Consider the following 9,539-nt stretch of genomic DNA (forward strand, 5'->3'; position numbering starts at 1 on the left):
GTGGCTGCAATATTGACCGCTGTGGACCACCACTGGTCTCTGGCAGCTAGTCAAAAAAAGCTTCTTTTATTTCCTGTAACACCACAGACTCCAAGCTGCCTCATCTACTGCACCTCCTCAAACACCTTCAATGTTTGCCCCACTAGAGCTTCCTTGCTCTAATTTAGAAGAATTTGGGAGGGGGGGGGTAAATCAACTTGAAAACTATTGAAAAATTGAGGGGCTCCCAACCTAGAGTGCACTGACTTAATGGTATTGGTCCCCCCCGGTCAGGATAGAGTGGACATATACATTTCCCACAGTGGGGAGACCTAGGACAAGACAGCAGCGCCTCAGAATTGAGGGCCACCCTTTTTAGAACAGATCTGAAGAATTTCCTTAGCCAGAGGGTGGGTGAATCCATGGAATCCATTGCCACAGATGGCTGGAGGTCAAGTCATGGTGTATATTTGAAGTGGAAATTGATAGGATTTAGTCAGGAAGGGAAAAGGTTACAGGGAGAAGGCAGAAGAGTGTGGTTGGGAGTAAAATAAACCGGCTATGATGGAATAGCAGAGCAGACCCAATAGGCCAAATAGCCTAACACTGATTTTACCCTCAAGGCCAACCACCCCCACAAGCCACATACCTACCCAAACATTTTCAAACCTGTGATTGTACTTTGTACTACCTTCTCCCGCAGCACGTTCCACATCCCCACCACCACCTCAGTGAGAAAGTCACCCCTCAGGTCACTTAAATCTGCCGTCCTCAACCACCGTACCGGGCCGCAAGGGAACGATATGATTTGGCGATACGAGTCAGTTGCACCTTTCCTCATTCCCTGTCACGCCCACTGTTGAGCTGGAACGCACGTGAAGTCATTAACCGCGTCATCCGTGTCAGCGCGGGAAGATCAACTCCTCCAGCTTGCAAATGACGGTGGGCTGAAAAGTACGTTTGACATAACATCTCTGCCAGCAGTCCTGATCAAAGTCAAGGCTAAATATCCTAAGATAGCCCACGAAAGCACTGAAAACGTTGCTTCCATTTCCAACATTTTTCTGCGAAGCGGAGTTTTCTGCAATGAATGCAACGAAAACTAAATTGCAGAATGGACTGGACATAAAGAACCCCCTTCCAGTATTGCTGTCTCCCATCACCCCTCAATGGGACCGTCTTGTTGCAGGGAAACAAGCCCAGGGCTCCCACTGATTCAGCGATATTGGTGTTACAATAATTTTATATGTTCGTACGAGAAAAATATGTGTTGTGTTTAATATCCAATCGTTACTTAAAATGTTATGATGCTATTGACTTAAGTGACTTGTATAACCATATAACAACTACAGCACAGAAACAGGCCATCATGGTCCTTCTAGTCCGTGCCGAACGCTACTCTCACCTAGTCCCAACGACCGGCACTCAGCCCATAACCCTCCATTCCTTTCCTGTCCATATACCTATCCAAATTTTCTTTAAATGATCATATCGAACCTGCTTCTGCCACTTCTACTGGAAGTTCGTTCAACACTTACTTCAAGCTCCCGTCCTCCCCTGATAATTGATTTATCACTATATTCATGCGAGGAAAATATGCAGTGTGTTTAATATTAAATTCATTAGATAAACCGTTTGAGAAACGAAATTGAGTGTCTTTGCCATTTATCACCTATATGCTGGTCGTCATTAACCCCCCCCCCAAACAGAATCACCGAAAACAATTTGCAGAAAAACACCACAGGTACACGCATGCGCACTGCTGCCTGCGCAAAGCTTCACGGTCATTGTAGTCTTTCTCAAAATGTATTTGACTGCTACTCCTTTGTTGGCATCCCTACCCCCCGCGCAAGAATATTGTCAATATTAAACTGGTCCGCAGTGCAAAAAAGGTTGGGGACCGGACTTAAATCTTTCATCTTTACCTTGAAACTCTGCCCTCTGGAGTAAAAATACTGCAACCATCCACCTCAGCTCAAACCTCTGCCCCCGACCATCCACCTCACCTACGCCCCTCACAGCTTTGAGGTCACCCCTCAGCCTCCTCCATGCCATGTAAAACCAGACCCAGCCTCTCCCTCAGTCCCAGTAAGATCCTGTGGAGCTGTCACATCCTCCCTTCAGTACACCAACCAGAACGGCAAACCTGACCGTGCGTGCATCTCGTTGCGCATGCCCAGCCAGTCCCCACGAGTGAACTGATACAGAGTGCGACAGACCTTCCGCTGTAGCCATTTCAATCCCACCCCAGTCACCCTGTGGAAGTCAGTCAGACTCGGGGAAGAGGTGGATCAAAGAGTTTATTCAGCGGAAAGGGCTACACGGGGAGTCTCTGCTCTCACACATGCAGGGCCTTCCAGGCAGTCAGTGGACCCCGGCTGGGGATATATTTGACTCCACAGCCGTCAGGAATGAGCCGCTTCTGTGCCACCATCTCGTCAAAGTCCTCTGTGTTGAACTTCGTGAAGCCCCACTTCTTGGAGATGTGGATCTGACGGGGGGAAGGAGAAGTTAGAGAACATGGCACAGAACATCACACCCTGCCCCCCCCTCACCCAACTCACCAGCCCCTAAACACCCCTCACCTTTTGCCGGCCTGGGAACTTGAACTTGGCCCTGCGCAGAGCCTCGATGACATGCTCCTTATTCTGGGTCTTGGTGCGCACTGACATGATGACCTGGCCGATGTTCACCCGGGCCACGGTGCCCTGGGGCTTCCCAAACGCACCCCGCATGCCCGTCTGAAGCCTGGGGGGGGGGGGGGGGAAGAGGATTGGAGTGGAGAAGATTAATCAATCTTCACACCGAGAAGAAATCTGACCGCAACCAGCCTCCCCACGCACCACCCTTCACACCCACTCGCCCCATCCAGCGACCGACATCACCGTGTCCCAGAGGTCCCTTCAGACACCCAGCACAGAGGAACAGCCAGGCTCATACACAACCAAAGACTTGCTGTCCGCAGCCATTGCACACCGGTACCCAACTGCGATGAGAGCCGGTCGGCTTAATTGACTGCGATCGGTCGGGGGAGGTGGAGGAGACGGAAGGAAGTCTCACCTATCGGCTCCTGCACAGGACAACATCTTGTTGATGCGGATGACGTGGAAGGGATGCAGCCGCATACGGATGTGGAAGCCGTCCTTCCCGCAGGTCTTCACCATGTACTTGTTGGCGCAGATACGGGCCGCCTCCAACGCTGGGGGAGCGGGGAGAAAGACAGTGGGTAAATGGATCCAACGGTGAATGGAACCGACAGGGGTAATGGGGCAAGAGAGCAGGAGCAGACCAACAGGAGCAGAGGAGGGGCAGGAAGAAAAGACAACCAAGGAGGGGGAAGATGCCCATCCAAACTCTAAAGCTCTGCTTAGACCACACTGGCAATATTGCGTTCGGGTCTGGTCACCTCATTATAGGAAAGACATAGGAGATTTAAAGTGATTTACCAGGTTTCCAGGATTAGAGATCAACTGGACAGCCAAGGGTGGAAATTCAAAGGGCCCCATTTTTTTTTAAAAAAGGTGTTTGGAATGAAATATAGGGGAAAAGTTTTTTTTAAAACTAGAGCATGGCGATGGTGTGGAACGCCTTGCCATAGGTGGTGGTAGAGGCAGATACACCAAGGGTATTTAAGAAACTTAAATAGGAACATATATGATGAATGGCGTCTATACAGGAAGGATGGATTAGTTGATTTACCACTGGATTAAAAAGTCGTACATTGCAAGCCAAAGGTACTGTACTATTTATGTTTAATATAACTGTTTATGTTCAAACCACCGATTGGAAAGGGACCGGAACCAGTTGTATTTGCCCAGGACAAGCCCCCACACCACCTCCTCATAGCCCATTACACAGGGCAGCAGCCCTTCGAGTGGAGGAAAACAGTCCCCACTTTTCCCTGCACGGTCCCACCGAGTGTCAGACCCACAGACCCAGCAGCCGCACAGCCATGTACCCACCTTCTGATGAGAGCTGCTCATACTCGTCCGACACCATGTGGCCACAGAGTGGGAACTCGTCCACTTTGGCCTTCTTGCGGCCCAAGTCGAAGATCCGGATCTTCGGGTCTGAGGAGACAGGAGAGGATGTTGGTGTAAGGAGAGCAAGGTCTCACCCGGCCACCCCACGTGACCCAGCACTCTGTTATCCCCTCCCCGTGTAACCCTGATCACCGAAACACGAGGAAATCTGCAGATGCTGGAATTTCGAGCAACACACATAAAAGTTGCTGGTGAACGCGGCAGGCCAGGCAGCATCTCTAGGGAGAGGTGCAGTCGACGTTTCAGGCCGAGACCTTCCGTCAGGATCGCCAGATCACCGTTCCTCACCACGCGCCCCCCCCCCCTTCGGTGCAAGGTGACCCCAGGTGTGCCAGTTCGGCACACCCCCCTTCACACCCACGGAAGTGGTACACTGCCCTCCACCCCTCGCACGGCCCCGCCACACTCCTCTCTGCTCCCAGCATACATACCTGGGACACCACGGCAGAACCGGGACTTGGGGTACGGCTTGTTCTTGCAGTATCTGTAACTGAGGAGCAGGGAGTTAGTTAAGAGTGCCTGACCACGTGGCCTCTTTCCCCACCCCTCCACCCAGGGTCCCTGCTCAGCAGTCAGACATGGGGACCCATGCGAGACTACACAGCCCCTCCCTCCCGGAACTGTCCCAATCATGGCCCTCAACTCCCTCCCTCCAAACGATCCTGCACCCCAAAGCCCGTCCCCCACCCAACCCCAGCGTGACCCTTTGACCCCCCCCGCCCCACTTCCGGGTGGTCACGAGCCCAAAGCCCGAGAGTTGGGGAACGTGACCCCTGAACCCCCCCACCCTCCGATCGGTCCTGAGGTCAACCAGTAGCCCCGCCCCCACTCACCATCGCGCGGGTCGACGGCCCATCGTGCCTCGCGCTGTGAAAGAGATTAACATCAATTAGTGACGTCAGCGAGCTTCTTACCCCCCCAACCCCATTCTGCCTCCGTGTTAACTTCTTCCAATACCCCCCCCCACCCCATTACGATGCGACCGCCCCCCGGCCATCCCAGTCCCACTCGGTCGCCATGGAGACGGCTTTATCCACTCCCCCCCACCCAAAACAACATGACGAGCTCCGCTCCCACCTCGCGCTCCGCAGCGAAAGAGAGCACACGCCGCCCGCGCTGCCTATAAGAGACGGAGCACACTTCCGGCCACGCCTCACTTCCGTCTTCACCGACACCCTGCCTCTCTCTTATTTTTTTTAAACCCCCTCACCGCTATCTCAACGACAATCACGCCCGCACTCGAGTCCGTCCGCGGAGTTTTGTTATTTAAAATAAAATCGGAGTTTAGTGACGTCATCCAAACGGCGGTATATCTCCATCCGGCGGATGTGGGGCAGTTGGTGGAGTAGCGGAAGTGGGGCTGCATTTGCGGAGAGGGGCAGAGTTACCACAGGTGGTACTAGCGGGGCGGAAGCAGTTCTGATGATGCGCCCCTGACATGGTGACTGAGGGACTTGGTGTAGGATATGGTAGTCGTCCCGGGGCAGATAATTTTGTTTTAATCATCTTAGAGGCTTGCTCAACAATGTAACTTTCAGTAATAGAACCAAATGTGTTCCTTGGGGGAGATTCAAACAAGAGGACATGAGTTGAGAGTTAAAGGGCAAAAGTTTGGGGGTAACATGAGGGGGAACTTCTTTACTCAGAGAGTGGTAGCTGTGTGGAATGAGCTTCCAGCAGAAGTGGTTGAGGCAGGTTCGATGTTGTCATTTAAAGTTAAATCAGATAGATATATGGACAGGAAAGGAATGGAGGGTTATGGGCTGAGTGCAGGTCGGTGAGACTAGGTGAGAGTAAGAGTTCGGCACAGACTAGAAGGGCCGAGATGGCCTGTTTCCATGCTGTAATTGTTATATGGTTATAACCCCACGGGGTTCGGGTTGGACGTGGCCTCAGGGGAGGCTGCATAATATGACATGTACCGGGGTCCAGTGAAAACCTCTGCCCATCATTTCATTAAACAGTGCACTTATAGAATAATTACAAAGCAGAGTAAGTTACAGACAAAGTACAGTGCAGGGAGACAAGAAGTGCAAGATCATAACGAGGTAGATTTGGAGGTGAAAGTCCTCACAATCGTCCAAGGATACAATAAAATACATCAGAAACAGGTTTAATATCACCCGTGTATGTTGTGAAATTTGATGAACTTTTCAGCGGCAGTACAATACGCTACGTGATAACTACAGAAATGAAAGCTCCGAATAAATATGTATAATATATATAAGTAGTGCAAAATAGAAATAAAAAAGAGGTGAGATAGTGTTCATAGATTCAATGTCTGTTTAGAAATCGGATGGCAGAGGGGAAGAAGCTGTTCCTAAATCACTGAATGTGTGCCTTCAGGCTCCTGTACCTCTTTCCTGACGGTAGCGATGAGAAAAGGGCGTGTCCTGGGTGATGGTGGTCCTTAATGATGGACACATTGTTCTTTGAAGACGTCCTGGATACTACGGAGGCTGGTGCCCACGATGGAGATGGCTGAGTTTACAACTCTCTGCGGCTTATTTCGATCCTGTGCAGTAGCCCTCCCGTACCAGACAGCGCAGCCTGTCAGAATGCTCTCCACGGTACATCTGTAGGAATCTCCGACTGCATACCAAATCTCAAATATAGTCGTCTTTGTAACTGCACCGGTATGCTGGGACCAGATTAGGTCCTCAGAGATATTGACACCCAGGAACTTCAAATTTCTCACACTCTCCACTTCTGATCCCACTGCAAGGATTGGCGTGTTTTCCCTCGTCTTAACCGTTCTGACGTCTGCAATCAGTTCTTTGGTCTTACTGACATTGAGTGTGGGGTTGTTGTTCCAAAGCCACCCAGCTAGCTGGTCTCTCTCGTTCCTGTATGTCGTCTTTTCACCTTAATCTTAAAACTGCGGGGTAGTTTTCCTATACCATCCAGAAATTCATTTTTTTGCGGGCATTCACAGGAAAAGAAGGAACACGGGAGAAACAATGAAAAACTACACACGAGCAACGACTGACAAACAACCAACGTGCAAAAGAAGACAAACTGTGCAAATCAAAAATAACACTGAGAACGAGAATTGTCTAGTCTTTGAAAGTGAGTCTGTAAGTTGTGGAGTCAGTTCAGTGTTGAGGTGAGTGAAGGAGATGGTGCTGGTCTTCAGGAAGAGTAAGCCTGCACTGCTCCCCGTTGGTGGGGATGTGGTGTGGACCTGCAGGTAGCTGGAGGTGCACCTGGAGTGGAGCACCAACACAGAGGCTGGGAGAAGGGCCAGAGTCGCCTTGACTTCCTGAGGAGACCAAGGTCATTTGGAGTCTGCAGACCTCTCCTTCACACGTTCTACCAGTCTGTTGTCGCCAGTACAATCTTCTATGCGATGGTGTGCTGTGGCAATGGCATCAACACGGGTGATACCAACAGGCTCAATAAACTGATCAGAAAGGCTGGCTCTGTTATAGGAGTCAACCTGGACACACTGGGGGCTGTGGTAGAACAAAGGACCCCACTGAAAACTCTGACAATGTTTCTCACCCTCTGCATGCCACCTTGGCTGAACAGAGGAGCACGCTTAGTAATAGATTAAGACAACTGCACTGCTCCAAAGAGCGCTATGTGAGGTCATTCTTACCCTCGGCCATTAGGTTCTATAATGAGACGTGAGGCTCCTGTACCTCCTTCCTGATGGCAGCAGTGAGAAGAGAGCAGGTCGTGGACGGAGGGGGTCGCTGTTGATGGATGTTGTTTTCCTGTGGCAGGGCTCCTAGTAGATGTGCTCAGGGGTGGGGAGGGCTTTGCCTGTGATGGAGTGGGCTGTATCCAACACTTTCTGCAGACTCTTCCATTCCTGGGCATTGGTGTTTCCATACCAGGCCGTGATGCAGCCAGTCAGGATACTCTCCACTGAGCCTCTAGAGAAGTTTATCAAAGTTTTAGACAACAAACTGAATTTACGCAAACTTCTATGAAAGTATGTGCTGTCGCATCGTCTTTGTCGTGGCACTTACGTGCTGGTCTCAGGAAATGATAATACTGAGGAATCTGAAGCTACTGACCCTCTCCACCTCGGATCCCCTCATGAGGACGGGCTCATGGATGCCCTCAACCCTCCTGACCTCAGCACTGTTGATGTAGACAGCTTTGTAGAGTGGGTGGTGGAGTAGAGGGAGTCAGAGTAGGAGGGCTTTGGCGATAACGGGTCGAGGAGAGGTCAGTTTCTCCTGAAGGATAGAAACAGGAAGTGTGTCTGCACTGGGTGTCAGACTCCCAGCCTCCCAGACGGCCGCATCTGCGCCAGGTGCGTGGAGCTGCAGCTCCTTAGGGACCGGGTTAGGGAACTGGAGGTGCAGCTTGATGATCTTCATCTGGTCAGGGAAAATGAGGAGATGATAGAGAGGAGCTATAGGCAGGTAGTCACATCGGGGCCTCGGGAGACAGATAAGTGGATAACAGTGAGGAGAGGGAAGGGTAAGAGTCAGATACTAGAGAGTACCCCTATGGCTGTCCCCCTTAACAATAAGTTCTCCTGCTTGAGTACTGTTGGGGGGGACAGCCTACCTGGGAGAAGCAACAGTGGTCGTGCCTCTGGCACGGAGTCTGGCCCTGTGGCTCAGAAGGGTAGGGAAAGGAAGAGGAAGGCAGCAGTGATAGGGGAGTCTGTAGTTAGGGGGTCAGACAGGCGATTCTGTGGACACAGGGAAGAAACACGGATGGTAGTTTGCCTCCCCGGTGCCAGGGTCTGGGATGTTTCTGATCGCGTCCATGATATCCTGAAGTGGGAAGGTGAACAGCCAGAGGTCGTGGTACATATTGGTACCAATGACATAGGTAGGAAAAGGGAAGAGGTACTGAAAGCAGACTACACGGAGTTAGGAAGGAAGCTGAGAAGCAGGACCTCAAAGATTACTGCCTGTGCCACATGACAGTGAGTATAGGAATAGAGTGAGGTGGAGGATAAATGTGTGGCTGAGGGATTGGAGCACGGGGCAGGGATTCAGATTTCTGGGTCATTGGGACCTCTTTTGGGGCAGGTGTGACTTGTACAAAAAGGACGGGTGGCACTTGAATCCGAGGGGGACCTAAGGCTATTCGGGGAGAGTTTAAACTAGAGTTGCTTGGCGGGGTGGGAACCGAACTGAAGAGACAGAGGAAGGTGTGGTTGGCTCACAAATCGAGAAAGCTTGTAGGCAGTGTGAGAGGAAGGATAGGCAGGTGATAGAGAAGTGTTTTGCACTCAGACCGATGGTTTGAGATGTGTCTATTTTGATGCAAGGAGTATTATGAGCAAAGCGGATGAGCTTAGAGTGTGGATCAGTACTTGGAGCTATGATGTGGTGGCCATTACGGAGACTTGGATGGCACAGGGACGGGAATGGTTACTTCAAGTGCTGGGTTTTAGATGTTTCAGAAAGGACAGGGAGGGAGGCAAAAGAGGTGGGGGTGGGGCACTGTTGATTAGAGATAGTGTCACGGCTACAAAAAGGAGGAAGTCGTGGAGGGATTGTCTACTGAGTCTCTGTGGGTGGAAGTTAGGAACAGGAAGGGGTC

At 51.1% G+C, this 9,539-nt stretch overlaps 1 protein-coding gene and 1 non-coding gene across 2 annotated transcripts; both read right to left on the reverse strand.

Annotated features, from left to right (window-relative positions):
* Nucleotides 1-2,262: 2,262 nt before the first annotated feature.
* Nucleotides 2,263-5,129, reverse strand: rpl10 (ribosomal protein L10). Its single transcript, XM_072246414.1, has 7 exons — nt 5,100-5,129; nt 4,856-4,889; nt 4,454-4,512; nt 3,942-4,049; nt 3,040-3,178; nt 2,565-2,727; nt 2,263-2,470 (listed from the first exon to the last, which is right to left on the reverse strand). Exons 2-7 carry the CDS (start codon nt 4,876-4,878, stop codon nt 2,318-2,320), a joined length of 645 nt encoding a protein of 214 aa, XP_072102515.1. The 5' UTR covers nt 4,879-4,889; nt 5,100-5,129; the 3' UTR covers nt 2,263-2,317.
* Nucleotides 2,864-3,000, reverse strand: LOC140190331 (small nucleolar RNA SNORA70). Its single transcript, XR_011883593.1, has one exon. It is a non-coding gene; the product is annotated as a small nucleolar RNA SNORA70 (small nucleolar RNA).
* Nucleotides 5,130-9,539: the final 4,410 nt, after the last annotated feature.

This window comes from Mobula birostris, chromosome 29 (assembly GCF_030028105.1).
Source record: "Mobula birostris isolate sMobBir1 chromosome 29, sMobBir1.hap1, whole genome shotgun sequence".
NCBI classification, from domain to species: Eukaryota; Metazoa; Chordata; class Chondrichthyes; order Myliobatiformes; family Myliobatidae; genus Mobula; species Mobula birostris.

Excerpts from the sequence above, each read along its gene's own strand:
- rpl10 (XM_072246414.1), bottom strand. The coding sequence starts at position 4,878 with ATGGGCCGTCGACCCGCGCGATG. Across the intron at positions 4,050-4,453 it reads GTTCTGCCGTGGTGTCCCAG|ACCCGAAGATCCGGATCTTC; the intron begins GTATGTATGCTG and ends CTGTCTCCTCAG. Across the intron at positions 2,728-3,039 it reads TCCTGTGCAGGAGCCGATAG|GCTTCAGACGGGCATGCGGG; the intron begins GTGAGACTTCCT and ends CCCCCCCCCCAG.